Consider the following 26,738-nt stretch of genomic DNA (forward strand, 5'->3'; position numbering starts at 1 on the left):
CTCCCGAATGTGAGTCCAGTGTCTAACCACTGCGCCACCTCGCTCGGTCATGTCAAGTTGATGACTCACTTTCTGCATTCACGTTACCACGTAAATGGAAATGCTGAGTTCTGCTTTGAGACCACCCAAATGAATACCCGGCAGCATTATGATGTTTACTGAAGTCGAGGTGTACATCAGAACACTCGCCCAACTGCTACTCGTTGTTGTGAGGTTGAGTCCGCCGAAAATGCCAGGTGCGGTCTGCATGTCACTCTCCTGATTGATCTCGGACAGCGAGGGTTAACTCGTTTACGGCTTTCCTATCACTGTGCCAGCTGTGCCCGGATTGGCTGGGAAGCCTTGCTTACACTTCAGTCAACTACTACAGAAATGCTACTTGTTTGTCAACAAAAAGATAGGTACATTTTATTAGTATCGAGTTTATTTGAGCCACACCGCGCGGGATTAGCCGAGCGGTCTGGGGCGCTGCCGTCATGGACTGTGCGGCTGGTTCCGGCGGAGGTTCGAGTCCTCCTTCGGGCATGGGTGTGTGTGTGTGTTTGTCCTTCGGATAGTTTAGGTTAAGTAGTGTGTAAGCTTAGGGACTGATAACCTTAGCAGTTAATTCCCATAAGATTTCACACACACGCACATTTGCGCCACACATGAATTAATTACGCTCTGTTCTACACAAATAACGTGATTCTAAGCAAAGCGTCGCTTGTGGAGTATCAAATTCATAGGGTTCTTAAGTAGAATCGATTCCTCGATATAAAAATTATGTTAGGTGGTAAAAATTCTCCTGCCACCTTAGAAAGGGAACTAGCAGATTCCATATGTCTAGATTTCCAGAAAGCGTTTGATAGAGTTCCCCGTTGTAAGCTGTTTTTACTGAACTTACGATCATACGAATAAGTTCACAGATATTTGACTGGCTCGAAGATTACTTTAGGAATCCTCAACAGCAAATATTCATAAGGGACGAAGGTATCATCAGGTGTGCCCAGAAATGTGTGATAGCGCCCGTATTGTTCCCTATATACATAAATAATTTGGCGGACAGTGTGGGCAGCAATCTGTGTTTGATTGCTGATGATGCTGTTGTGTGTTGTAAAGTGTTGAAGTTGAGTGACTGTAAAAGATACAAGACGAGATAGACCAAATTTCCAGTTGGTGTGATAAATAGCAGCTAAATCTAAATGTGGATAAATGTAAGTTAATACAGATGAGTAGGGAGATCAAACTTCTAATGTTCACTTGCAGCATTACTAGAGTCCTGCTTCACACAGTCAATCGTTCAAATATCTGAGCGTAACGTAGCAACGCGAAATGAAATAGAACGAGCATGTGAGAACTGAAGTAGGGAAGGCGAATGGTCAACTTAGGGTTATTGGGAGAATTTTAGGAAAATGTTTTTCACCTGTAAAGGAGACCGCATATAGCACTGTAGTGCGACCTGTTCTTGAATACTGCTCGGGAGTTTCCGATCCATACCAGGTAGGATTGAAAGAAGACAAAGAAGCAATGCAGAGATTAACTGCTAGATTTGTTAGCGGTAGGTTAAGACAACATTTAACGGCTACAGAGTTGCTTCAGGGACTCCAACGGGAGTCCCTGGAGAGAAAGCGAGATGTACTTTTCGAGAAACGCTATTTAGAAAATTTAGGCAACTGGCATCTGATGCTGACTACCACATGATTCTACTTAGGGCTTATACAAAGGCATATAGTCTTTTCCCTCGCTCTATTTGCGGTTGGAACAGGAAAGGAGATGACTAGTAGTGGTAGAGGGTGCCTTGCGCCATGCACCATACAGTGACTTGCTGAGTATCTATGTAGGTGTACATGTAGGTACAGTATGTTTTTCCTGGAGGGAAGGAGTGTCTGCTTCACGCATCAAGAAGGGTTTACTGGCCATTTGTGGGCAAACAGCTGAACTAGCAGATTTGCATTTAGTTGTATGTAAGAGAGCAGGTACTGCAGGGACTGTGCTGAAAAACGTGAAAACATTGGGCTTCAAACAACTGCACGCAGGCCAATGCCTAACGAGTCAATCAATTTATTATGAAGCACAGGCGAATCACGTTTGAAGAACTGGAGAACGCAACAGGTCTATCGAGGGCAACCGTCCACACCAACTTACATGAGTATCTGAATATGAAAAATGCGTATGCACACTGGGTGCCCCATGACCTCACCATAATTCAGAAACAGGAAAGTGAGAGGATACACCAACTTTTGGGTGCAACAGTGCAGTGCAGACACAGCATAGTTCCTTTAGGTCTGGTCACCACCAGCAAGTCATGATTCTTCCACGAGACTCCAGAAAAGAAACGGCAGTCTATGGAGTGGAAGCATACTGGGTGTCTTCCTCCCAAGAAGTAACGGTTGGTACTATTTATTTGGAAACAAATAGCGACTGTGTTCTAGGATAAGGATGTGATACTGATGGTGTAATTGCTCCTTCAAAATACCACCTTCATAGGTGATCAGTACTGCAGTTCACGGCGCCAACAGCTTTGACGAATTTAACGTTGTACCCAGCGGATAAGAAAGGAGCTGTGGCTTGGAAAGAGCTCACAACTCCAAAACCACCTACATGCTCATCAGCCAGCTGTTGGTCATTAGCAAACTGTTCGAATTATTATAGTGGTTCCAACACGTCTACCAGACGAGTAATATGAATGTCTTCGGCGACAGGTGACGACCTATGAGCTGCTATATCAATTGGAGGAAGCCTTGAATGCTCTTCAAAGAAGGGAGTTCTTCAGTGCAGTAGTCCTCGATGTTTCAACAGTCTCTGAATCAGAGTGGAGGAAGCGGTTCCTCTTGTCTTCTGAACATGTATGTGTCCCTGTCACATTTTCTCCTCACGAAATTCTATGTCCACGTCAAAGACAATTGTACAGAGCACTTCATCTCCGGATGCATCCGGCAGGATTCACTCTTGACCCACTCTTATTGATTTTGTACGCAGCGGATGTGCGAAAGTCCAAGCTGGTACTCTATGCACAGGGTACGGAGCATGAACCGCTGCTCATCTTGTTCATCAAGCGGTTCCTGCCGCACCCACGCTACTAAACGTCTGAAGAATGGTATCTCTTTTCGAAAGTGCTGCTAAATAGCTATTTTCCATCACAGACCGCCATCTCATGTGGGGTGAACACATGGCTGATCTCCAAATAAGGGCGACCTATATTTGTAACCACGCTATTCCATTCTCAGTCACCGTGTGTGGTGACGCAGTGGTTACCACACTGGACTAGCATTCGGGAGGACGACGGTTCAGTCCCTCGTCCGGACGTCCTGATTTAGGTTTTCCGTGATTTCCCTAAATAACTCCAAGCAAATGCCGGGATGGTTCCTTTGAAAGGGCACGGCTGACTTCCTTCCCCATCCTTCCCTAATCCGAAGAGACCGATGACCTCCCTGTTTGGTCTTCTCCCGCAAAAAACCCCACCCCAACCCATTCTCAGTCTGCCATCTTCACTACCGTCACGAGCTGCACTCGCCGTGTATGTGACCACAATCTATCGTCGAGTAGAAAGCCATTGTATGGGGCAACAGAGTGGTGACGAGGCTCTACGGACTCCGGAACAGGATAATCCATTTTGCCCTGCAACTGCCTCAAAATTTCCCATCCACTGACATCTAAAGAACCATGTACTTCCTACCCGCTGAAAGTTCCACTGAATTGCATAACTCTTCTACCAGAATCCAGCACAATCATCAAATCACAGCATACACACACTTCAGAAAAAGTGCAATGCCTGAACGCCGTGAAATGGCTCCACATGCTCCCCTTACTATCGGTATCACCGATAAAGAGCTATCCCAAGCTGAAATGCAAGACAAGAGAAGTGACCAACCAGTTAGGAAACAAAACAGAAAGCCATTCGGTAAGAGGCACAGCTATAAAGGCATTAACTTCGCGGAAAATTGGGCAACACGAAAATACCTGGGTGTATCCCAATGACGCCGAGAGAAAGGAGCTAACAATTAGGGGAATACAGTGGATTAATCACCGCCGAGAAAGGCGAATAATCAGCAACCATCGGGCAAGGTGATGCTGATTGATGGTGTAGTACTAACAGCTTGATTGCTTCGTTGACGATAGATATCCATCGACAATTTTAGAGCGATGTTTTAGAGCATTCTCCTTATAGCTCAGAATATTCCCTAAGAGAAGGATTTTTGGATCAGAAAGCACAACGAAAATGAAAACGGACTGAAAGCGGACTTATTGACTGCTTAAACCATCTGGCAGCAACTGAGTGTGCAGAAGGCCCAGGAAAGCTTGTGGAGTACTATGAAAAATGCTAAAATGTAAACGACAGCACCGTAGGAAAATAGCTAAAATATCATAACATGTTGTAGAATAAGTTTTCTTTTTTTAATTTCAATAAAAATGTCAGGATAGGTATACGTTCTTTACTTTTAGAACGACTGTCGTATTAAATCGAAAATACTTATCTGAGACCATGGAACTTGCTGAAATGCTGGTCCTCGTCTACATATTCACCCTTCAGCGTGACACAGTTTTGTAAATATGGATCACTGTGGTATTACCTAGAAAAAATTTATCTGCGACCATGGAACTTGGCGTTCGTACTCCTCTATACATTCACACTTCAGTGTGACATACTTTCCCGAATATGGATGACTTGTGGAAACCTTGATTGTGGAACTCCAAATTTTGGCTGTTTAGGAAATGTTAAACTTCGAAACACGGCTAGTCTTCATTCTGGGTACATAACGATTTCTTCGTGCCTGGAAAGAGTATGTTAGTTGTTGCCGTTTCAGATGAATATTGGGAGGTGACCCAAAATCTGGTAGGCCAAAGAAGCAGCATGTCTGTGTCCTGAGCTGCACAGCTGAGCGTTCTAATGGAACAAAACACCACCCTGGACGGTTTCTTGCGAAGCTTAGTTTTGACAACCATCCCTAGCCTCATCATCAAGAGGTATCAGCAGTTTGATCTTGCGACAGTTTGCCCATTATGAGCATTATCTGTTAGTACTACACCATCAATCAGAATCACCTTGCCCGATGGTGGCTGAGTATTCGCCTTTCTCGGCGGTGATTAATCCACTGTATTCCCCTAATTGTCTGCTCCTTTCTCTCGGCGTCATTGGGATACACCCAGCAGTATGGTATGGCTATAATGGCTACAGACGTCCTCGGAATTGCCGTGACATAGATGTGTAAGACGTTGCAAAATTTTGGTATTGATTATTTTTCTTTTAGTTTAATTTTGCTTAGTTTTTTTAATTTGCTCTTTAATATGACTGATTTTTGAAAACAGATCCATTCGACTAGCACCTCGATAGAGATACATGGGAAGAAAACGGTTCTAAGATGTCTGTTTTGCTTAAGTTTGACCATGAATTTATATGATAAGTTGAATTGGAGAAAGTATCGTGAAGCAAATTTTGATTATTTCAACGGGAAATATTTTACTCCCAGATTCAATGAAAGGAACCAAGTCAATATTTGGTAATAAATCCAAAAATAATAAATGGTAAAATTCCCGAAACTGTTTCATAAATAATGATGTAACAGGCGGTAATTTTACTCAATTATAACTGTGAAAGCCAAATAAACTCGCACTTGGTCATGAGCATGCGACAATAGGAAGTTCTACTGCATGTTAATACAGTTCACGTAGTATGACATCACTCAAATGTAAAATTTCCACCGATAGCGGGCCTTGCACCAACAGCGAGAAAGTTGTTTTGCCATGACACGTCGGCGTTCGGAATCTAATGGCGGAAATCAACACATATCGTGAGTTTCCACATATAACAATAAAACATGTAAAGTTGCTTGGTAAAAATACCACACACATGCATAAAAACGCACCCCTTCACAAGACACATTAATACATGTGCAATAACAGCTAAAATAAACAGAAGGAAATAAGCGAGTGGGGAAATAGTGATGACTGCTTTTAAGGAATAAAGAATAAAGAAAGTCGAACACAGGTGAACACGCTTAACAGAAACTCGATTTTTTAAAGAAAAACAAATATCGGAGAAGTTTCTCACAAGAAGAGAATAAGTTACAATTTTAACTGTTTTCCAATGCTTTGAATCCTTATTCAACGTTAGAAAGAGTGAGAGTTATACATTGCGGCTTATCTGTTCGTAGTCTGTGCGATGTGAATTTTACAATGGGTCGTCAATGGTGGAAAGGTAATTAAAACAAAATTGTTGAAATGGCCCTAAGCGTTACGCGGCTTAACATCTGAGGTCATCAATTGCCCTAGACGTAGAACTACTTAAACCTAAATAACCTAAGGACATCACACACATCCATGCCCAAGGCACGATTCGAACCTGCGCGGTTCCGGACTGAAGCACCTAGCACCGCTCGGCCACTGCGGCCGGCTGATTAACACAATTCCATCATTCAAGAAACTACAGTGGATATATAAACTCGCTTAGTATTTGATTCTTCTGGCGGCAGTATCATTCTCTGTTGTAATCCTTTGTTTAGAGGGCGGTGAGACGTAAGTGTTACTGCAAAAATCCAAGTTCATGTGTGTCCGGTTACGACGTTCCTTACACACACGATTCTATTACCAGAGTCTCATATACACTACTGAGACGATATAGCATTTACTTTAACTCACCGATCCGGAATCTTCGTTACATCGGCTTTTAACACGAGTATCTCGATCTCGAATTCACAGTCGTGGTGAAAATAGTGCCACTCGTAATAAACAGTTCAAATGTCCGTATGAGGCAGTTAATGTTTTAACAAGTGCAGAAATTCAATGTCCGCCCCTGATAGTTGAGTGGTCAGCGTGACGGAATGTCATGCCTAACGGTCCCGGTTCGATTCCTGGCTGGGTGGGAGATTTTCTCTGCTCAGGGACTGGGTGTTGTGTTGTCCTTATCATCATCATTTCATCCCCATCGACACGCAAGTCGCCGAAGTGGCGTCCACTCGGAAGTCTTCCACCAGGCGAACCGTCTACCCACCGGGAGGCCATAGCCACACGGCATTTCTATTCAGTAAGTTGCAAACATGATAAGAATTTTAAAGTACATTAGTTCATGCCACTGAGACAGATGCAAACGTTCGGTTCCACAGTGACACTCACTGCCCATTCGCATTTGCATTGACACTGCCATTCATAAAAATCCGCGAATCTCATAGAGTTTAAACATTCTAACCTTTTCTACCATAAAAACACGGGAGAACTGCTGAATATCAGCAACTTCCTGCCACTATATTTCGGCGCAGAGTCTTCTGGCCATCTTCAGGTGTGTGCCACTGTAGTAGTACTGGCGAGTACGCGCTGAGCTCCGCTATTTAAAGCCATACTGAGGTGACATTGCGCATGCGCTGCTCAGCGTGCGCGTTCATAACAACTCCGTGCGCTGCGCCTCGCGCCCTCCACGGTGAAAGCTTGGCTTATCGATATCAGGTCGATTTTCATCTTTATGCAGATAACTACGTCGACTACGAAGTTTCTCTATAACAGGATTCCAAGCAGAGTTTAGCTGATAACCGCTATCTCGATTGATGAGAGTCTCGTTGTCAGACAATCTTAGTTCCACAGATTCATTGATAATCGAGCTCCAAAAGTTTGATGTATGGGCCAAAATTTTTATGTCGTTGTAATTCATGGAATGGTCTGTGGAAATACAATGTTCTGCGATTGCGGACTTGGTGGGTTGGAGAAGGTGAGTATGTCGTTGGTGTTCCACAATGCGTTCCTGCACAGTTCGTGTTGTTTGCCCTATATATGATTTGCCGCATTTACACGGAATTTTGTAAACACCTGATTTACGCAGGCCCAGGTCGTCTTTAACGGATCCCACCAGTGATTAAATTTTGGAAGGAGGGCGAAAGATGACTCTCACTTGATACTTTCTCAACATTCTGCTTATCTGTGAAGAAATATTGCCAATAAATGGTAGATAAGCAGTCGACCAGAAGGCCTCTTCCTCTTCCTTGTTACGTCGTTTGTAGGTCTTCATCACTCTGTTCACTTGCCTAGGTGAAAAGCCATTCTTCAGAAATAATTCTTGTAGGTGTTCCAGTTCCGCTTGAAGACTGTCGGCGTCAGAGAGAGTGTGGGCACGGTGGATCAAGGTTTTGAGAACGCCCATTGTTTGTGCTGGATGGTGGCAACTAGTAGCTTGTAGATACAGATCTGTATGAGTGGGCTTTCTGTACACCGAGTGACCAAATGTGCCATCACTCTTCCGTCGCAACAAGACGTCTAAAAATGGCAAACAACCATCTTCTCTACCTCCATGCTAAACTTTATGTTTTCATGTATGGAGTACAAGTGACGTAAAAATTCTTGGAGACGGTCAGGACCATGAGGCCACTCTATAAAAGTGTTGTCAACGTATCGCCAAAATACTGTCGGTTTAAAAGTGGAACAATCAGTACGCCGCGAAAGCTTTCAAAATCAAGTCAAACCTTTTGTTTCTGATGGTTCACATTTATATTTAGTCCAAACTACGTAAGAAACACGAAAACGCGACTGTAAAATTTGTGTTGGTTTCTGTCCTACGAGGCAATAGAATGGTTTGCAATACACACTGGTACACGCCACGCCACTCCACATCCACTGACTCTCAGTCTTCAACAGTAACTAGCGATACCGCTGTCACATCACAGTTCGTTTAACAGTTATGCATACAAAAATTTGTATGCATGTTGCCTAATTGGGCAATGGATTCGCCTTCTTCTGTGGTGATGCAAGTGTATGTCCGATCTCCGGCGGGAATCTCAGAGTAGCGAGCATAGAGGAAATGGGCAGGGACTTCAGATAGGCAAAGCTCGGTGGGAGTATACGTCGGCCGTGAGGCCTGGTGAGATAGTCCGCGCAGTGGCAGTAACACTGTGTCATCATCGATGGACGCCGGCACGGTAGCTCAACGTGTTCGGTCAGAGGGTTAGCTGCCTCCTGTAATTAAAAAAAAAAAAAAAAAAAACTGAGTGAACGGATCAACGATGGACTTTAAGAAGTGTCATTGGATGTCCGCCCCGAACACACACAACGAACAAAATGAGATCAGAAAAAAAATGGCGTAGTGGTTAGCACCTCTGCGCAGGAAGTAGAAGGTATTGGGTTCGAATCCTTCTCCAATACGAATTTTCACTCGTCGCCTCTGATTCCGCGTTGTGTCCCGCTAGCTGACATCAGTAATTGTTTATCTTTCCTGTCTTCTCTTCATCTTCAATTTGCATGTAATATGAAAATTAGTTACACATAATGTATTGAACAATAGATTTACAAAGTAGATAAAACGTACGTTGAAATTTTGCATACTTAGTTAATAGGAGTTTCACGTAAAAACCCAAAATAAATCGAAATAGTCACATTTCATACTATGGAACAAAACAAAAGTATTGCAGACCATCTAAGATATATGTAAAGAGTAAACGAAAAAGAAGAAAAGAAAGTAGAAAAAATTTTCTGTCGCAGTCTTCACATGCAGTGGTCTCGGAACACAAGGTAATCCAACTTCGATATTTCCGCTTCTTTACAGTCATTGTCGGACAATCCTTACTTCGTAACTCGGACCTACTTGACCACACTGGACACACCTGCTAAACCTAACCGCCCTCTAATTCGACAGTGGAGTGTTGCCGGAAACTGCCGCTAGCTCAGCATGGACGGCTGCTGCGTTGTCACCATTAAACTTAACAAAAGCAATTACCACAAAACGCTCCACTTCATCAACGGTCTGCGCCGTTTTGTTTCGTCCTGCAGCTGTATGAAGCTGGGAATTCATTGTGTACAAAGAGTGGAGGCACGTACTATTCAACCACGATATTATTACAGCTAGCCATTACCAGAGCACGCTGTGATATTACAGTAAACAATCACAGTGGTGACTAACAAGGGAACCTCCCCATCGCACCCCCCTCAGATTTAGTTATAAGTTGGCACAGTGGATAGGCCTTAAAAAACTGAACACGGATCAATCGAGAAAACAGGAAGAAGTTGTGTGGAACTATGAAAAAAATAAGCAAAATATACAAACTGAGTAGTCCATGTGCAAGATAGTCAATATCAAGGACAGGGTGAGCTTAGGAGCGCCGTGGTCCCGTGGTTAGCGTGAGCAACTGCGGAATGAAAGGTCCTTGATTCAAGTCAGCTCTCGACTGAAGATTTTACTTTCTTTATTTTCGCAAAGTTATGATCTGTCCGTTCGTTCATTGAAGTCTCTGTTCACTGTAATAAGTTTAGTGTCTATGTTTTTCGACCGCACCGCAAAACCGTGCGATTAGTAGACGAAAGGACGTGCCTCTCCAATGGAAACCGAAAACATTTGATCGCAAGGTCATAGGTCAACCGATTCCTCCACATGGAAACACGTCTGATATATTCTGTACGACACTGGTGACGGCATGTGCGTCACATGACAGGGATATTTTGTCGACTCACCTGAGTTGTACACTTGGCGAATGGGTAAAAAGATTCTTCTACCTTGCCCGATTTAGGTTATCTTGTGGATGTGATAATCACTCCCAAAAAAGTGATGAAAACATAAGAGTTTGTCACATAAACAGCAGCAAATGAATGCAACGGTTTCACAGTCGCACAGTTTTCCCTGTGCTCTGTCAAAACATGTTTTTAACGTTTTCAAATTTTTCCGTGTATAGACCGTCAAATCCTGCATATGTCCAAGCAAATCTGAACATGTCCTGGAATTTTGGAGAGCGAAGTTGATTATGTGTGTGTGCCTGAACTTTGATAATTGTCTGAAAATAAAAAATTAAACTTTTCACTCGTGGGAAGACTTGAACCAAGGACCTCTCGTTCCACAGCTGCTCACGCTAACCACGGGACCACGGCGCTCCTGCTGTCGCACTACCCTTGATGTTGCTTATCTTGCACATGGACTACTCAGTTTGCATATTTTGCTTATTTGTTTCATAGTTCCACACAACTTCTTCCTGTTTTCTCGATTGATCTGTGTTGAGTTTTTCAAGGCCTATCCACTGTGCCAAATTACAAGTAAATCTGCGGGGGGTGCGATGGGGAGGTTCCCTTGTAAGAAAAACTCATAGCACTGTCATGGCTTTGATGTCAGTTGTGCCTATACCATCAACCCAGATTACACGGGAACGGCAGGCGGACAGTAGCGTCCTAACTCCGAGATTTAATAACACCTTCACGCAAACGAACAGTTAAAATACTTAACCTTTCTTTGTAAATGATAATTAAAGCTTCATACTCCTAACTCGCTATAGTCTCCCTTCAGTTTTGAGAAGCCCAGCCTGCCACCGCCCCTCTGTCAACACTATCCCACTTCTCTCCATCTGAGAGGCACATTCCGAAACTGTTTTTTCACTGTTTTTTGGAGCGTCTCTACATGAGCCTCTCCATCATTTGGTTTAACATTTAACTTAATGAACCCACCTCTGCCACCTCAATTCTGGGGAAAAACTGTAAACTACATGAAAAAAGAGACTGTGCAGCTTAGTGTGTATACTGTATAGTGCCACAATGTATATTACCTTTACTTCACCTCAAATTTTACTACGATTTTTGGTAATTATCGGAGCACCACACGCATATTCAACACACCTACATCTACAACCACATGGATATCCTGCAAATCACATTTAAGTGCCTGGCAGAGGGTTCATCGAGCCACCTTCACAATTCTCTATTATTCCAATCTCGTATAGCGTGCGGAAAGAATGAACACCCATATCTTTTATCTTTCCTTACGAGTTCTGATGTCCATTATTTTATCTTGGTGATCGTTTCTCCCTATGTAGGTCGGTGTCAACAAAATATTTTCGCATTCGGAGGAGAAAGTTAGTGATTTGAATCTCGTGAGAAGATTTCGTCGCAACTATAAACGCCTTTCTTTTAGTCATGTTCAGCCCAAATCCTGTATCATTTCTGTGACACTCTCTCCCATATTTCGCGATAATACAAAACGTGCTGCCTTTCTTTGAACTTTTTCGATGTACTGCGTCAGTCCTACCTGGTAAGGATCCCACACCGCGCAGCAGTATTCTAAAAGAGGACGGATAAACATAGTGCAGGCAGTCTCCTTAGTAGACCTGTTACATTTTCTAAGTGTCCTGCCAGTAAAACGCAGTCTTTGGTTAGCCTTCCCTGCAACATTTTATATGTGTTCCTTACAATTTAAGTTGTTCGTAATTGTAATACCTAGGTATTTAGCTGAATTTACTGCTTTTAGATTAGACTGATTTATCGTGTAACCGAAGTTTAACGAGTTCCTTTTAGCACTCATGTGGATGACCTCACACTTTTCGTTATTTAGGGTCAACTGCCACTTTTCGCACCATTCAGATACCTTTTCTAAATCGTTTTGAAGTTTTTTGATCTTCTGATGGCTTTATTTGTCGATAAACGATAGCGTCATCTGCAAACAACTGAAGACGGCTGCTCAGATTGTCTCCAAAATCATTAATATAGATAAAGAACAGCAAAAGGCCTATAACACTACCTTGGGGAACGCCAGAAATCACTTCTGTTTTACTCGGTGACTTTTCGTCAATTACTACGACCTGTGACATCTCTGATAGGAAATCACAAATCCAGTCACATAACTGAGACATATTCCATAAGCACGCAATTTCACTATGAGCCACTTGTGTGGTACAGCGTCAAAAGCCTTCCGGAAATCCAGAAATACGGAATCGATCTGAAGTCCCTTGTCAATAGCACTCAACACTTCATTTGAGTAAAGAGCTAGTTGTGTTTCACAGTAACGATGTTTTCTAAACCCATGTTGACTGTGTGTCAATAGACCGTTTTCTTCGAGGTGATTCATAATGTTTGAACACAATATATGTTCTAAAATCCTGCTGCATATCGACGTTAACGATATGGACCTGTAACTTAGTGGATTACTCCTACTACCTTTGGTGTGACCTGTGCAACTTTCCAGTCTTTGGATACGGATCTTTTGTCGAGCGAGCGGTTGTATATGATTGTTAAGTACGGAGCTAATGCATCAGCATACTCCCAAAGGAACCTTATTGGTATACTGTCTGGACCAGGAGACTTGATTTTATTGAGTGATTTAAGTTGCTACACTACTTCGAGGATATTTACTTCTACGTTACTCATGTTGGCAGCTGTTCTCGATTCGAATTCTGGAATCTTTACCTCGTGTTCTTTTGTGCGGTATGTCAGTATATACATTCTTTCGTTCTCTTACCTGTTGCATGAAAAGTATGAGTAGAGTGTACAAAGTAAATTTCAGCATCTAGATCTGTGGGAGTAAAAGTAACCTGCTACTGCGACAGAACAGCCAACCCTATAAAGCACATAACAAGTAGCAAAGAGGATTCTGTTCACCTTGGACTAAGCTCTTGTACCGGTTGGCACCACACAATATGGAGCTCTCTGAGCATTTCCGCAAGAACAGAACGCATGGTTTCCAAAAGGGTCAGCTCGGCAGTGCTCCGGGAGAGGCGACACGGGCGACACCGACGAAGTGTAAGTGTGTCTGTTCATAGTTGATTCATTATCTTATTATTGTAGATTTCATTTCACGTCAAAATTAACGTCTTGCTCCATCGCTCATCGCTCGTTGAGCGTTATACGGAATTTCTCTTGCTAATTTCGGAATATTATGAGCGGTTGCATGCAAGCCATTGTTCTGCTCTACCTCTGCTGAAACATGTGCACTCACGTAGTTCAGTCTAATTTAGCTCGTAGTCGATCTCACGAGTATAGTATAACTGAACAGTTTTCTGAAACTTGGCTAGTTTAGATTTCAGTTCGTAATCTAGTCTTTGTAGTCTCAGCACATGTTAAGCACGGGTCTGAGAACCGTAATTTCGCGGATCTTATGTCACAGTAATATATCCTGTCCAATTTCGTTAGTGTTCTTAATTTTAGCACTCATTTTATCCAGAATTTCTTTTTGTGACGACCACGTATTTGCGGATTGTGAGAGACGTTAATGTCACAATTACTGATTTTTGGGTTAAAACTTCAAAATTAGTTTCAGAACGTCTTCCATGGTGCAACTATTTACAGTTTATTTTTATTGGTGAATTTTGGTTCACTTGCTTCGTGCACTCAAGATAAGCGAACGACTGTTTGCCAACCACGTGCACACTGGTGAAGTTTTCCTTCATTCTTATATTTGTCCTGAATTGCTATTACATGCGTATAAGCTCGTGAATGTCACGATTGAAAGGTTCCTCTGACCTTTCCATAATTAATAATCAATGATAAATCCTGCTGGTATCTCCAAGACGCAGTTGTAAATGCGACTTCGTAATTCAGTCGAAAGTGTTAAGAAGAACGGCAACCATCCCTCATTTATTAGTTGTTTACTTATTATTTTGTTTAGCTTTTCTTGAATAAACGTGATATTTTTACCAGACCACATGCTTACGTATTCCCTCTCAAACTACCATTTTACGTCCTACTGCTAAGCGTTTTGCAATAGATGAACATGGCTGAGTTATTTATTTAATATTTATTCAACTATCTTAATTGAGCAGATCTATCACCGGCAGATATCCTTTCTTTTGAAAGAAAAGATGGCACTCGAGGTGACACAAAAAACTCCATATGAATCCACTGAAGCCGCTAGTTTAGCGACGGATGGAGCGTCAGTGGAGGAGTTATGTGTTCTGCCAACGTGGTTGCCAGTGAAAGTTAGTGCCGTTAACTCATATAAATGGGTACATGGGGCTAATGTATCTGTCATCCATGAACATCTACTGTCGGTGTATGGCGAAGAGACCATGTCTCATCAAATGATTGGTCGCTGGTGTTGCACGTTTAGAGAAAGAAGGAAGAGATCTTAGCATCAATATCGAACTGGGCGTCCCTCCGCATCCACGAATGGAAACAACATTCTTAGAGTGTTGGACATGGTGTTAGCCGATTGGTGCATAATGGTGTCCGGTGTCCACATTGCGAATCAGCTGTGCTGAGGTTCATCACAAGTTCCATAATGTGTTGAATTACAAAAAGTTGTTTGCAAATTAGGTGCCGAAACATCTGAGCCCAGATCAGAAAAGTGCACGAATGGGAAACGTTCTCTATCATTTGCTGCAGTACGCGTGAGAGATAAGTGAATTCCTGTTCAGAATCATCACAGGCGATGAGATATGGGTGGACCACATTCCCGAAAATCTCAGTGACATGGAGCATCCCAGTTCACATGAGAGGAGAAAATTCAAAGTGTCACCCTCAGCGGGAAAGATGATGGCCACTGTGTTTTCGGACGTGAAAGGTGTGATTCTCCCTGGTTGCCTCCGTCAAGGGACATAAATATGGAACGCTACTGTGACACCCTCACCAAACTGAGGTTTTCCATTCGACGAAAGACACCAGCGCTGTTGGGTGAAGATGTTAGTACTCATCGGCGACAACACAAAACCACATACACCAAAGCTCACACAGGATCAGATTCGTCGCTTCGAATAGAAGAGACTGGAACACACGGCCTACAGCCACGATTTGGCCTCGTTGGACTTTCATCGGTTCTCTGCGTTGAAAGCTATACTCTCGGAACTTTCAAGCCACTGCTGAGGAGGAGAAATCTGTGCAACAACTCCTTGCACCACAGGGCACCGAGTTTTACCAGAGTGGTTGTTACAAACATTGCACGCTATGACAAATGCTTCAATGTTGTTGGTTACTAAGACGAAAAACAATGGTAGATGTTTAGTATAGTTCATGGTGCCTTGGTGTATTTGCTTTGGCAATAAAGTTTCCATGCCATAAACAGTGACGAAACTTACTTTCGTAGCATCATTCGTACCAAAACTCCATGTTCTTTCAAAAAGACGGTTTTAAAGGCCTTCACCTTGGAGACCAAGAACGCATCCTAGAAATCTACCCTACCCATTGTTAAAGAAAGTTTCAGCTCACCCTCTCCCTGACCACCTGGAATCTCACGCATCTAAGACCAACAACAATCAGTTGTTGCATGTGTGAAGAGCACACATTCCTCGTGAGGTCCTACGCGGAAACCAGGCGCAAATATTGGCTCCCTGTTATATACACTCCTGGAAATTGAAATAAGAACACCGTGAATTCATTGTCCCAGGAAGTGGAAACTTTATTGACACATTCCTGGGGTCAGATACATCACATGATCACACTGACAGAACCACAGGCACATAGACACAGGCAACAGAGCATGCACAATGTCGGCTCTAGTACAGTGTATATCCACCTTTCGCAGCAATGCAGGCTGCTATTCTCCCATGGAGACGATCGTAGAGATGCTGGATGTAGTCCTGTGGAACGGCTTGCCATGCCATTTCCACCTGGCGCCTCAGTTGGACCAGCGTTCGTGCTGGACGTGCAGACCGCGTGAGACGACGCTTCATCCAGTCCCAAACATGCTCAATGGGGGACAGATCCGGAGATCTTGCTGGCCAGGGTAGTTGAGTTACACCTTCTAGAGCACGTTGGGTGGCACGGGATACATGCGGACGTGCATTGTCCTGTTGGAACAGCAAGTTCCCTTGCCGGTCTAGGAATGGTAGAACGATGGGTTCGATGACGGTTTGGATGTACCGTGCACTATTCAGTGTCCCCTCGACGATCACCAGTGGTGTACGGCCAGTGTAGGAGATCGCTCCCCACACCATGATGCCGGGTGTTGGCCCTGTGTGCCTCGGTCGTATGCAGTCCTGATTGTGGCGCTCACCTGCACGGCGCCAAACACGCATACGACCATCATTGGCACCAAGGCAGAAGCGACTCTCATCGCTGAAGACGACACGTCTCCATTCGTCCCTCCATTCACGCCTGTCGCGACACCACTGGAGGCGGGCTGCACGATGTTGGGGCGTGAGCGGAAGACGGCCTAACGGTGTGCGGGACCGTAGCCCAGCTTCATGGAGACGGTTGCGAATGGTCCTCGCCGATACCCCAGGAGCAACAGTGTCCCTAATTTGCTGGGAAGTGGCGGTGCGGTCCCCTACGGCACTGCGTAGGATCCTACGGTCTTGGCGTGCATCCGTGCGTCGCTGCGGTCCGGTCCCAGGTCGACGGGCACGTGCACCTTCCGCCGACCACTGGCGACAACATCGATGTACTGTGGAGACCTCACGCCCCACGTGTTGAGCAATTCGGCAGTACGTCCACCCGGCCTCCCGCATGCCCACTATACGCCCTCGCTCAAAGTCCGTCAACTGCACATACGGTTCACGTCCACGCTGTCGCGGCATGCTACCAGTGTTAAAGACTGCGATGGAGCTCCGTATGCCACGGCAAACTGGCTGACACTGACGGCGGCGGTGCACAAATGCTGCGCAGCTAGCGCCATTCGACGGCCAACACCGCGGTTCCTGGTGTGTCCGCTGTGCCGTGCGTGTGATCATTGCTTGTACAGCCCTCTCGCAGTGTCCGGAGCAAGTATGGTGGGTCTGACACACCGGTGTCAATGTGTTCTTTTTTCCATTTCCAGGAGTGTACATACACTATGTGATCAAAAGTATCCGGACACATGGCTGAAAATGACAAGTTCCTGCCGCCCTCCATCAGTAATTCTGGAATTCAATATGGTGTTGGCCTTGATAACAGCTTCCTGTCTCGCAGGCATACGTTCAATGATGTGCTAGAAGGTTTCTGGGAACGGCAGCCCATTCTCCACGGAGTGCTGCACGAGGAGAGGTATCGATATCGGTCGGTGAGGCCCGGCGCGAAGTCGGCGTTCCAGGACTCTGTGCAGGACATTCCATTACAGGGATGTTATGCACTGAGGAGAGGTATCGATATCGGTCGGTGAGGCCTGGCGCGAAGTCGGCGTTCCAGGACTCTGTGCAGGACATTCCGTTACAGGGATGTTATTGTCGTCTAACCACCTCGCCACAGGCCGTGCACTACGAACAGGTGCTCGATCGTGTTGGAAGATGCAATCGCCACCTTCAACAGTGGGAAGCAACAAGGTGCTTAAAACATCGGTTTGGGCTTGTGCTGTGGTAGTGCCACGCAAAACAACAAGGGGGGCAAGCCCCTCCAAGAAAAACAATACCAAACCATAGCACCACCGAATTTGACAGTTGGCACTACGCACGCTGGCAGAAGACGTTCCCCGGCGTTCGCCATACCCATACCCTGCCATTGGATCGCCACATTGTGTACCGTGAATAGTCAATCCACACAACGCTTTTCCACCTTTCAGTCGTCCTATGTCTACGCTCCTTGTACCAAGCGAGGCGTCGTTCGGCATTTACCGGCGTCATGTGTGATTTATGAGCAGCAGCTCGACCACGAAATCCAAGTTTTCTCACCTCATGCCTAACTGTCATAGTACTTGCAGTGGATCCCGATGCAGTTTAGATTTCCTGTTTGTTGGTGTGGACAGATGTCTGCCTGTTACATATTACGACCCTTTTCAGCTGCCAGCGATCTCTGTCAGTCAACAGAAGAGGTCGGCCTGTACGCTTTTGTGCTGTACGTGACCCTTCACGCTTACACTTCACTATCACATCGGAAACAGTGGACCTAGGGATCTTTAGGAGTGTGGAAATCTCGCGTACAGACGTATGACACATGTGACATCCAATCACCTGACTACGTTTAAAGTCCGTAATATCCGCGGAGCGTCCCATTTTGCTATCTCACGATGTCTACTGAGGTCGCTGATATGGAGAACCTGGCAGTAGGAGGCAGAACAATGTACTTAATATAAAAATCGCATGTTTTTGGGGGTGTCAGAATACTTTTGAGCGCCGGGGAGTGGCTGCGTGTTTTGAGGCATCATGTCATGGACTGCACGGCCCCTCCCGCCAGAGGTCCCTCGGGCATGGGTGTGTGTGTTGTTCTTAGCATAAGTTAGTTTAAGTAGTGTGTAAATCTAGGGACCGATGACGTAAGCAGTTTGGTCCCTTAGGAATACACACACATTTGATACTTTTGATCACATAGTGTATACGGCTGGATGCTTTTTGTCTTTCATCCTCCACTTGCTGAAGATGTCTTTATTGATGAGTCGCTACTGGAGGCTTAAATAAATAGTTGTAACAATAACGGCTGTTGGAATGTCATTTTCACAATTCATCAAATAGCTGCCATGCCACACTCCATAATTGCAAGATGGAGTTACGTTTGCTTACCAACACATTCCCTCTCTCACAGACATCCTTTTCGTCAGTATTACATAATAACCGAGTGAAAGGGCTACGTCAATGTGGGTTTTCTTCAAAATGCATTGACATTTGTAACAACAAAAAACTCCTATTATAAAGAATACTAAGCCGATCACAATTTAGAACAACATATTGTTTTAATTAATGATATGGATTCAACATTACACGTTTCTCAGTAAATACAAAATGGAACTAAATGTACCATAGCAAAACACTGCGCTTAAAACGCATGATTTTCCCATTACCCATAAATTCAAAAATACTTCTCTGACATGATCTGCACTAAACACTTAAGAAAACACAAATTTTTACATAGGCAATTAACGACCACCTTTTTTTGTATGTCCATCCTTTTGACAGGAGGTATTAGGGACGACGTTTTCTAATGTAAGAAAATAAAACGATTGCAGCCATCCTTATGATTTTATTTATTTTGTTGCGACCAGATTCGGCGCTTCAGTGCGCCATCTTCAGGCTGTAGTTGATGCAGAAGGGGCTGACACGATCCCTATGAATGTATCATCAGAGGCCACCATAACTGGATTTTATGTATTATTTTGAGCTTTTCCTCATTACAGAGGCTTATCTCCAACATAATAATTTACTTGGGAATTACAATACAAACAATAAACGTTCTTAAATTATATTATCAAAATATTTCTCCAGGTGTTTCGATCTTGTGTGTCTTCTTCCTCTGCGCCCATTCTCCTCATTGTGTGCTGTACATTTTGGAGCCAGGTGGTCATAGGTCGTCCTCTTCTTCTTCTCCCCTTCGGTTTCCACTCCAGTATCAATTTTGGTATTCTGGTTTTCTCCATTCGTCGTACATGCCCGTACCACTGTAATTTCTTCCTGTCCATTACGTCATATATTCTTTCTTTTATTTCCATTCTCCTTATTACTTCGGTGTTCCTTATCTTTTATTTCCTGGAGATTCTTGCCGATCTTCTCCAAAAGTCCATCTCTAGAGCTTGTAACTTTTTAATGTGCTTCATGTTAATTGTCCAGGTCTCCGTTGCATACAGAACCACACTCTCTAATATGGATTTGTATATTAATTTTTTAGTTCTGCTCATTACATTGCTGCTCCATAAGACTGAGTTAAGCATCCCAATGACCCTCCGTCCGCTACTAATTCTATCATTGATTTCTGACTCTGATTTTCCCTCGATTTCTAAAATGGATCCCAAATAACAGAAAGTGTCTTTTTTTATTTTCTTTCCTTCAATGTATAGCTCATCTGAATCATTAGTCAAGTATTCTGTTTTTTGGGAATTAATCTTCAAAGCCCAAGTTTTGTATGCTACTGCTAGTCGATTGCACATATAGTTAGGATCCTCCCCATCTTGTGCTACGACTACTTGATCATCAGCAAATAATAAATGATGTAGGTAAACTTCATCTCTTATTTCTAATCCCATACTATTACATTTACGAGACCATGCCCTAAGGCTAATATCTATATAGATTTTAAATAATGATGGTGACATGGGACAGCCCTGTAAAAGGCCTTTGCTTGTTCTAAATTTCTGTGAAAGTTTATTGCCAACTTTCACTTGGCAAATGTTATCTTTATACATCTGTTGTATTATTTTAATCAAGGAAGGGTTTATGTTTGCCGTATGTAGTGCTCTCCAAAGTAATTTTCTTGGAACAGTATCATACGCTTTTTCTAGATCTATGAAAATTAATCCTATGTTTTTTGATTTTTCCCTATGTTTCTGCAAAATCTGCCGTAATGTGAAAATATAACCATAACTGGATACGCAGATTATCTGAAATCTTGGTTGTCAGCAGTCTAACCATCAACTGCCAAGGTTGGCATTCAATGTAGAGATGGGGGATCCGCTCCTGAACTAATTCATAGAGTTGAATCTTTCAAAGGAGTGAACAATCAGTGATTCAGAAAAAAGAACGGTATCTCCAAACGTTTCCCACAGCAGAGAGAGAGAGAGAAAGAGAGAGAGAGAGAGAGAGAGAGAGTCGGAGCATATCAGCGGCGCCTCTGCTGGTCAGAGCACACCGCACGCCACACACCACAGCCAGCGCCGGCCTCTGCCCTGCTTCTGCCTTGGCTGCCTGCATTGTGCAGTGCCCCATTGGATTTTGTGTTTCACACATGCCGTGCCGTCCCTGTGCTTCCTCTGCCGCGTGCTGTGTCTGGCGCACCTGAACTCCGTCAGCGATCGTTTCAGTCGCACGTCCTGCCCTCTGGGCGGTTGATGCGAGCAACAAGACAGAGAGCCTCCTAGCGGAGAACATAAGAACTACATGCAACAACCTGCTCGCAAGAGAGCGGACGATTTGTCTCCGAGCGGGTGAGTGGTGGCTGTTCACCGCTCCCCCCACCCTCGGAACTCGCCCGCTCAACGCTCTCCCCACCCTTCTCGACTCTAGCCAGAGCGTTGAGCAAAGCAACTCAGGTGTCACTCTGGTCTCTGCGCTCTTAGCTCACGCAGTAATACAGCTCGCGGCTCGAGCTGCTTGACTCAGCACCTCTGCATCGGAGTGCGTCTCTACTGGATATTGTTCTTCGTAGTAATACTGCTATGTATATTACGTTATTATGTTATGTATACATCATTTGTTTTTATTTTATTTTTATTTGTTTAAACTGATCAGATTAGGTTCCTGATGGCTCCTCTTACTATAGGTTTTTTTTATTATGGTCACTCGAATTTACACTTTAATTACGAGCGAACCGATAAACGTATAGCAAAAGTGATACACCAATTTTTCCTTGTTTTATTCTGCGGAAGGCTATATGCAGCACTTTGGTCTTACAGTCAAATTTATATATTTTTTTCTTATTGTAGTACGGATTTTGCGATTTTAGGCGTCTTTGGAAGGAAATGTTCACTTTAAAAATATATGGCTTGTGATGTATTTGTACGAGGTTAATGAAATTTTAATACATTATATCCAAATATATTGTTAATGTAAATCTCAAGTTACAACATTTTCTGATCACCCAAAAAACCATGTTAGTGCAAAATAAATCAATAATCAAAAACTTCGTCATATCGTGGAAATTTCAATAAACAATACAAAATTCTTACTCATTATCTGTGTTACTTCAAAATTGGATCAAATAAGATCAAAATACAGGTATAGTACTGGAATAAACCAAGTTTAAAGGGCAATGTGCCTTCCATTTATTTTCTATTGTGAATGAGTGGTGAGTCATGAAAAAGAGCTAATTCATTTCAGGGAGTGAACAGTTCTGATCCGATCTCTGAAAAGAACAGTTTTGCCCATCTCTAATTCAATGGTTAGAGTGCTGACACGTAAGGTTTCAGATAATCTGTAGCGTTCATGTCACCGATATTGTTCGTTCCTCCAGCTTTGCCTGTCAGCTATTCAACTTAGACACAGCTCCGAGCCAGTAGAGCGACGTGACCGTTGTTGGTGCTTACAGTACGGCCCCTGGATGTGCGGCTTCTGGGGGTGGGGCAGCCGCTGTCTGCCGGCCGCCGCTACGACCTGCTGTGCCAGTCCTCTGGGTCGCGGCCGCCCGCCAAAATCACCTGGTGGCTCGACGGTGCCAGACTCGACGGCTCAAAAGAGACGGTAAGCTGAGTTTGCTCACATCTGACGCTCAACTCTAATGGAACTGTTGTCTCTGTGTTTCGGAGAACGAGCTCCACTAATTCAGCAAGTAAATAATGTGTTCGTCCACCTCCGGCCGTTACCCAACCACTTAATCGGCTTGTTGTTGATTTATAGGGTCGTTGGATGTCATCCTGAGGGATATCGTGCCCAATTTCATGCGACTGGCTCGTTAGATCGCCAAAATCCCGAAATGAATGGAGAGTCCTGCCCATAATGCTCCAAATATTTCCAGTGGGGCAGACATCCGGCAACCTTTCTGGACAGGGCAGGGTTTGGAAATCACGAAGACAAGCAGTAGAAACTCTCGCAGTTTGTGAGTGGGCATGTAATGTAAACGGGTCCTTCTATCTAAAGAAATGCCATCCCACTCCCGGTTGTCGAACCATACGGAACCCAACAGTCAAGTTGGTCCCATTGCTTCGGGGCAGGATTCACCAATGAAGATAGTTCTACTCCAGTCAATGCGATTCCAAGCTGAAGACGTGTGTGGAGATGGCCCTGACATCGGTGGGATACCAACTTGGCGGTCGCCTGCCGTACGGTCCGGCAACCATTTCTTTACACAGCAGCACCCTTTGCCTTAACATGCTGGGCATCCTTATAGCACAGCGGTACGTCGAATATTCCACACCCCGTTTTGTTGCCCTTCGCGGCAAATCGTCTGGGCTTACATTACATGCCCGCCCACACAGAGCGAGAGTTTTTACGTCTGGTTCTGGTGCTTGCCGCACTAGACCTTAGCCAAAAGGATCGCTTGATCTCTCCCCTGTTAAGAATGTTCACAGCATTATGGGCAGGGGCAATCAGTCGTGTCGGGATTTTGACAATGTAACGCGACAACTGCACAGAATTTTGTCTCCATCAGGAGGACGTTCAACAACTCTATCAGCCAGTTTCAAGCCAAATAACTGCTTGCATAAAGGCCAGAGGTGGACCAACGCGATATTCAATTCCTGGTTGGTGAAGTTATTTCTCTTGAAAAAATCATCCAATTTTTCTGAAATCATTTGTTTGTCTGTACACGTAATTCACATCTACCGATTTCCGTCTCATTCGGATAATTCCTTCGTGGTGCGTCGCTTTCTTTTATATAGACTTCCTGTGCGCAGGTACACAGTATAGCTCATTGGTAGTACAGTCAACACGTGGGAGGTGTTAGCGTCAGATCTCAGTTGCGCTCTCCGCCATCCATCGTCAATTACCTTATGGGAGGTCATGTGTAGTTTTACATCCCTCTGCACGAAGTGAAACGTCTGTGGCCTTAAACAAGCAGCGGTCCCAGATGTTTGTCGAATTTTCCCGATGATAACTCAAATTAGAGCTACTTCATTTGTCTCCAAAATAAGTTAGTCTCCGATTTCGTGGTAGCCATCCTGCCTATTTTTGGCAAAGCCGACCCAGTGTAATGACTGGAGAGCCTGTCAACTATCTTTTCAAAAGCCTTCATACACAAACAATGCACAGCTGAGTCACAGTTTGTTCATCATAGCTTTCGTTCCTTACCGAAGGAACTTCATTAACATGTCAACACACCCTTAATGCTAGAACACTTCACTGTGCCACTCTCAAATGGAGCGAGGGGAAAGCGACTGTCTATACCCCTCTGTGCGAGCTCCAGTTCTCTCAGTAGAATCGTTCTGCAGTCAGCCGCAAATGCCGGTTCTCTAAATCTCATCAGTAGTATTTCACGGAAGAAGGTTTTCCCTGCGGGAATTTCCAGTTGACTTCAGGAAACATCTCCTTGACACTTACATATACTGATCGAAACTGATGGCAGCTGGCCGGGTGTTCTATACGCGGTCACCTTTGTGGGTGGGTTACATTTCCTAAAATTCTCCCAATAAAGCGAAATCAATCCTTCGGCTTCTCTACTACCGACCAAATGTCATCGTACCATTTCATATCGCTGTCCAACGTTGCATACAAATATTTAATCGACGTCATTGCGTCAAAAAGCACACAGTCAAAACTGTTTGCGAATATTAAATAATTGTCTTTCCTGCTTGCCTGCATTAAGTTACTATTTCCGGTATTTACGGCCAGAAGCCATTCATCGCAGCAACTAAAAATTATACCTCAATCATCCTCTATCCTCCTGCCGTTAGGCAGCCATGACACTTTCCCGTACTCTAAAGGGTCATCAGTAAACAGTCAGAGATATCTGCTCACTCAGTCCGTCAGATCGTTTGTGTATACAGATAACAAGAAAGGTCCTATCATACACTCCTGGAAATTGAAAAAAGAACACATTGACACCGGTGTGTCAGACCCACCATACTTGCTCCGGACACTGCGAGAGGGCTGTACAAGCAATGATCACACGCACGGCACAGCGGACACACCAGGAACCGCGGCGTTGGCCGTCGAATGGCGCTAGCTGCGCAGCATTTGTGCACCGCCGCCGTCAGTGTCAGCCAGTTTGCCGTGGCATACGGAGCTCCATCGCAGTCTTTAACACTGGTAGCATGCCGCGACAGCGTGGACGTGAACCGTATGTGCAGTTGACGGACTTTGAGCGAGGGCGTATAGTGGGCATGCGGGAGGCCGGGTGGACGTACCGCCGAATTGCTCAACACGTGGGGCGTGAGGTCTCCACAGAACATCGATGTTGTCGCCAGTGGTCAGCGGAAGGTGCACGTGCCCGTCGACCTGGGACCGGACCGCAGCGACGCACGGATGCACGCCAAGACCGTAGGATCCTACGCAGTGCCGTAGGGGACCGCACCGCCAATTCCCAGCAAATTAGGGACACTGTTGCTCCTGGGGTATCGGCGAGGACCATTCGCAACCGTCTCCATGAAGCTGGGCTACGGTCCCGCACACCGTTAGGCCGTCTTCCGCTCACGCCCCAACATCGTGCAGCCCGCCTCCAGTGGTGTCGCGACAGGCGTGAATGGAGGGACGAATGGAGACGTGTCGTCTTCAGCGATGAGAGTCGCTTCTGCCTTGGTGCCAATGATGGTCGTATGCGTGTTTGGCGCCGTGCAGGTGAGCGCCACAATCAGGACTGCATACGACCGAGGCACACAGGGCCAACACCCGGCATCGTGGTGTGGGGAGCGATCTCCTACACTGGCCGTACACCACTGGTGATCGTCGAGGGGACACTGAATAGTGCACGGTACATCCAAACCGTCATCGAACCCATCGTTCTACCATTCCTAGACCGGCAAGGGAACTTGCTGTTCCAACAGGACAATGCACGTCCGCATGTATCCCGTGCCACCCAACGTGCTGTAGAAGGTGTAAGTCAACTACCCTGGCCAGCAAAATCTCCGGATCTGTCCCCCATTGAGCATGTTTGGGACTGGATGAAGCGTCGTCTCACGCGGTCTGCACGTCCAGCACGAACGCTGGTCCAACTGAGGCGCCAGGTGGAAATGGCATGGCAAGCCGTTCCACAGGACTACATCCAGCATCTCTACGATCGTCTCCATGGGAGAATAGCAGCCTGCATTGCTGCGAAAGGTGGATATACACTGTACTAGTGCCGACATTGTGCATGCTCTGTTGCCTGTGTCTATGTGCCTGTGGTTCTGTCAGTGTGATCATGTGATGTATCTGACCCCAGGACTGTGTCAATAAAGTTTCCCCTTCCTGGGACAATGAATTCACGGTGTTCTTATTTCAATTTCCAGGAGTGTATTTTACTGGGACATTCCTGACTATAGCGTCGTGTTGGAAGAACACTCACCGTCCAGGACAACATGATTGCGCGGTAACGTACCTTACATGTATTACAAGTATCTAAGCTCTTTCAAATTTGTAGTGGTACCTTTTAAAAATGTGTATTTCCATATAATATTGAAAATAACGTGAGGAAGTTACCTCATTTCAATGGTATATACAACACAAATCAGTTTAGCGTCTTGTAGGGTGTCGGTATACCAGTCCAGTCCAGAGAGCAACTACTTACGATTTCTGCTACGGTATTTCACACCTTTCATTCAGCTAGATACGATTTCTGCAGTGCTGTTTCATATCTCTCATTGCGTCTCTTCACTCTTAATTAACAACTTTAGAACTGACGATTTGATGAAATTTCATGAG

General features: G+C 44.7%; 1 protein-coding gene across 1 annotated transcript in view; it reads left to right on the forward strand.

Annotated features, from left to right (window-relative positions):
* The window catches only part of LOC126259570 (nephrin-like), a 1,073,586-nt gene that overhangs the window by 755,982 nt on the left and 290,866 nt on the right, over window positions 1-26,738 (forward strand). Inside the window, exon 6 of the mRNA XM_049956477.1 lies at window positions 22,495-22,646. Within this exon, the coding sequence (XP_049812434.1) occupies window positions 22,495-22,646 (152 nt within the window). The remainder of the gene's footprint in view (window positions 1-22,494; window positions 22,647-26,738) is intronic.

The sequence above is a fragment of the Schistocerca nitens genome, chromosome 5, assembly GCF_023898315.1.
Source record: "Schistocerca nitens isolate TAMUIC-IGC-003100 chromosome 5, iqSchNite1.1, whole genome shotgun sequence".
NCBI lineage: Eukaryota > Metazoa > Arthropoda > Insecta > Orthoptera > Acrididae > Schistocerca > Schistocerca nitens.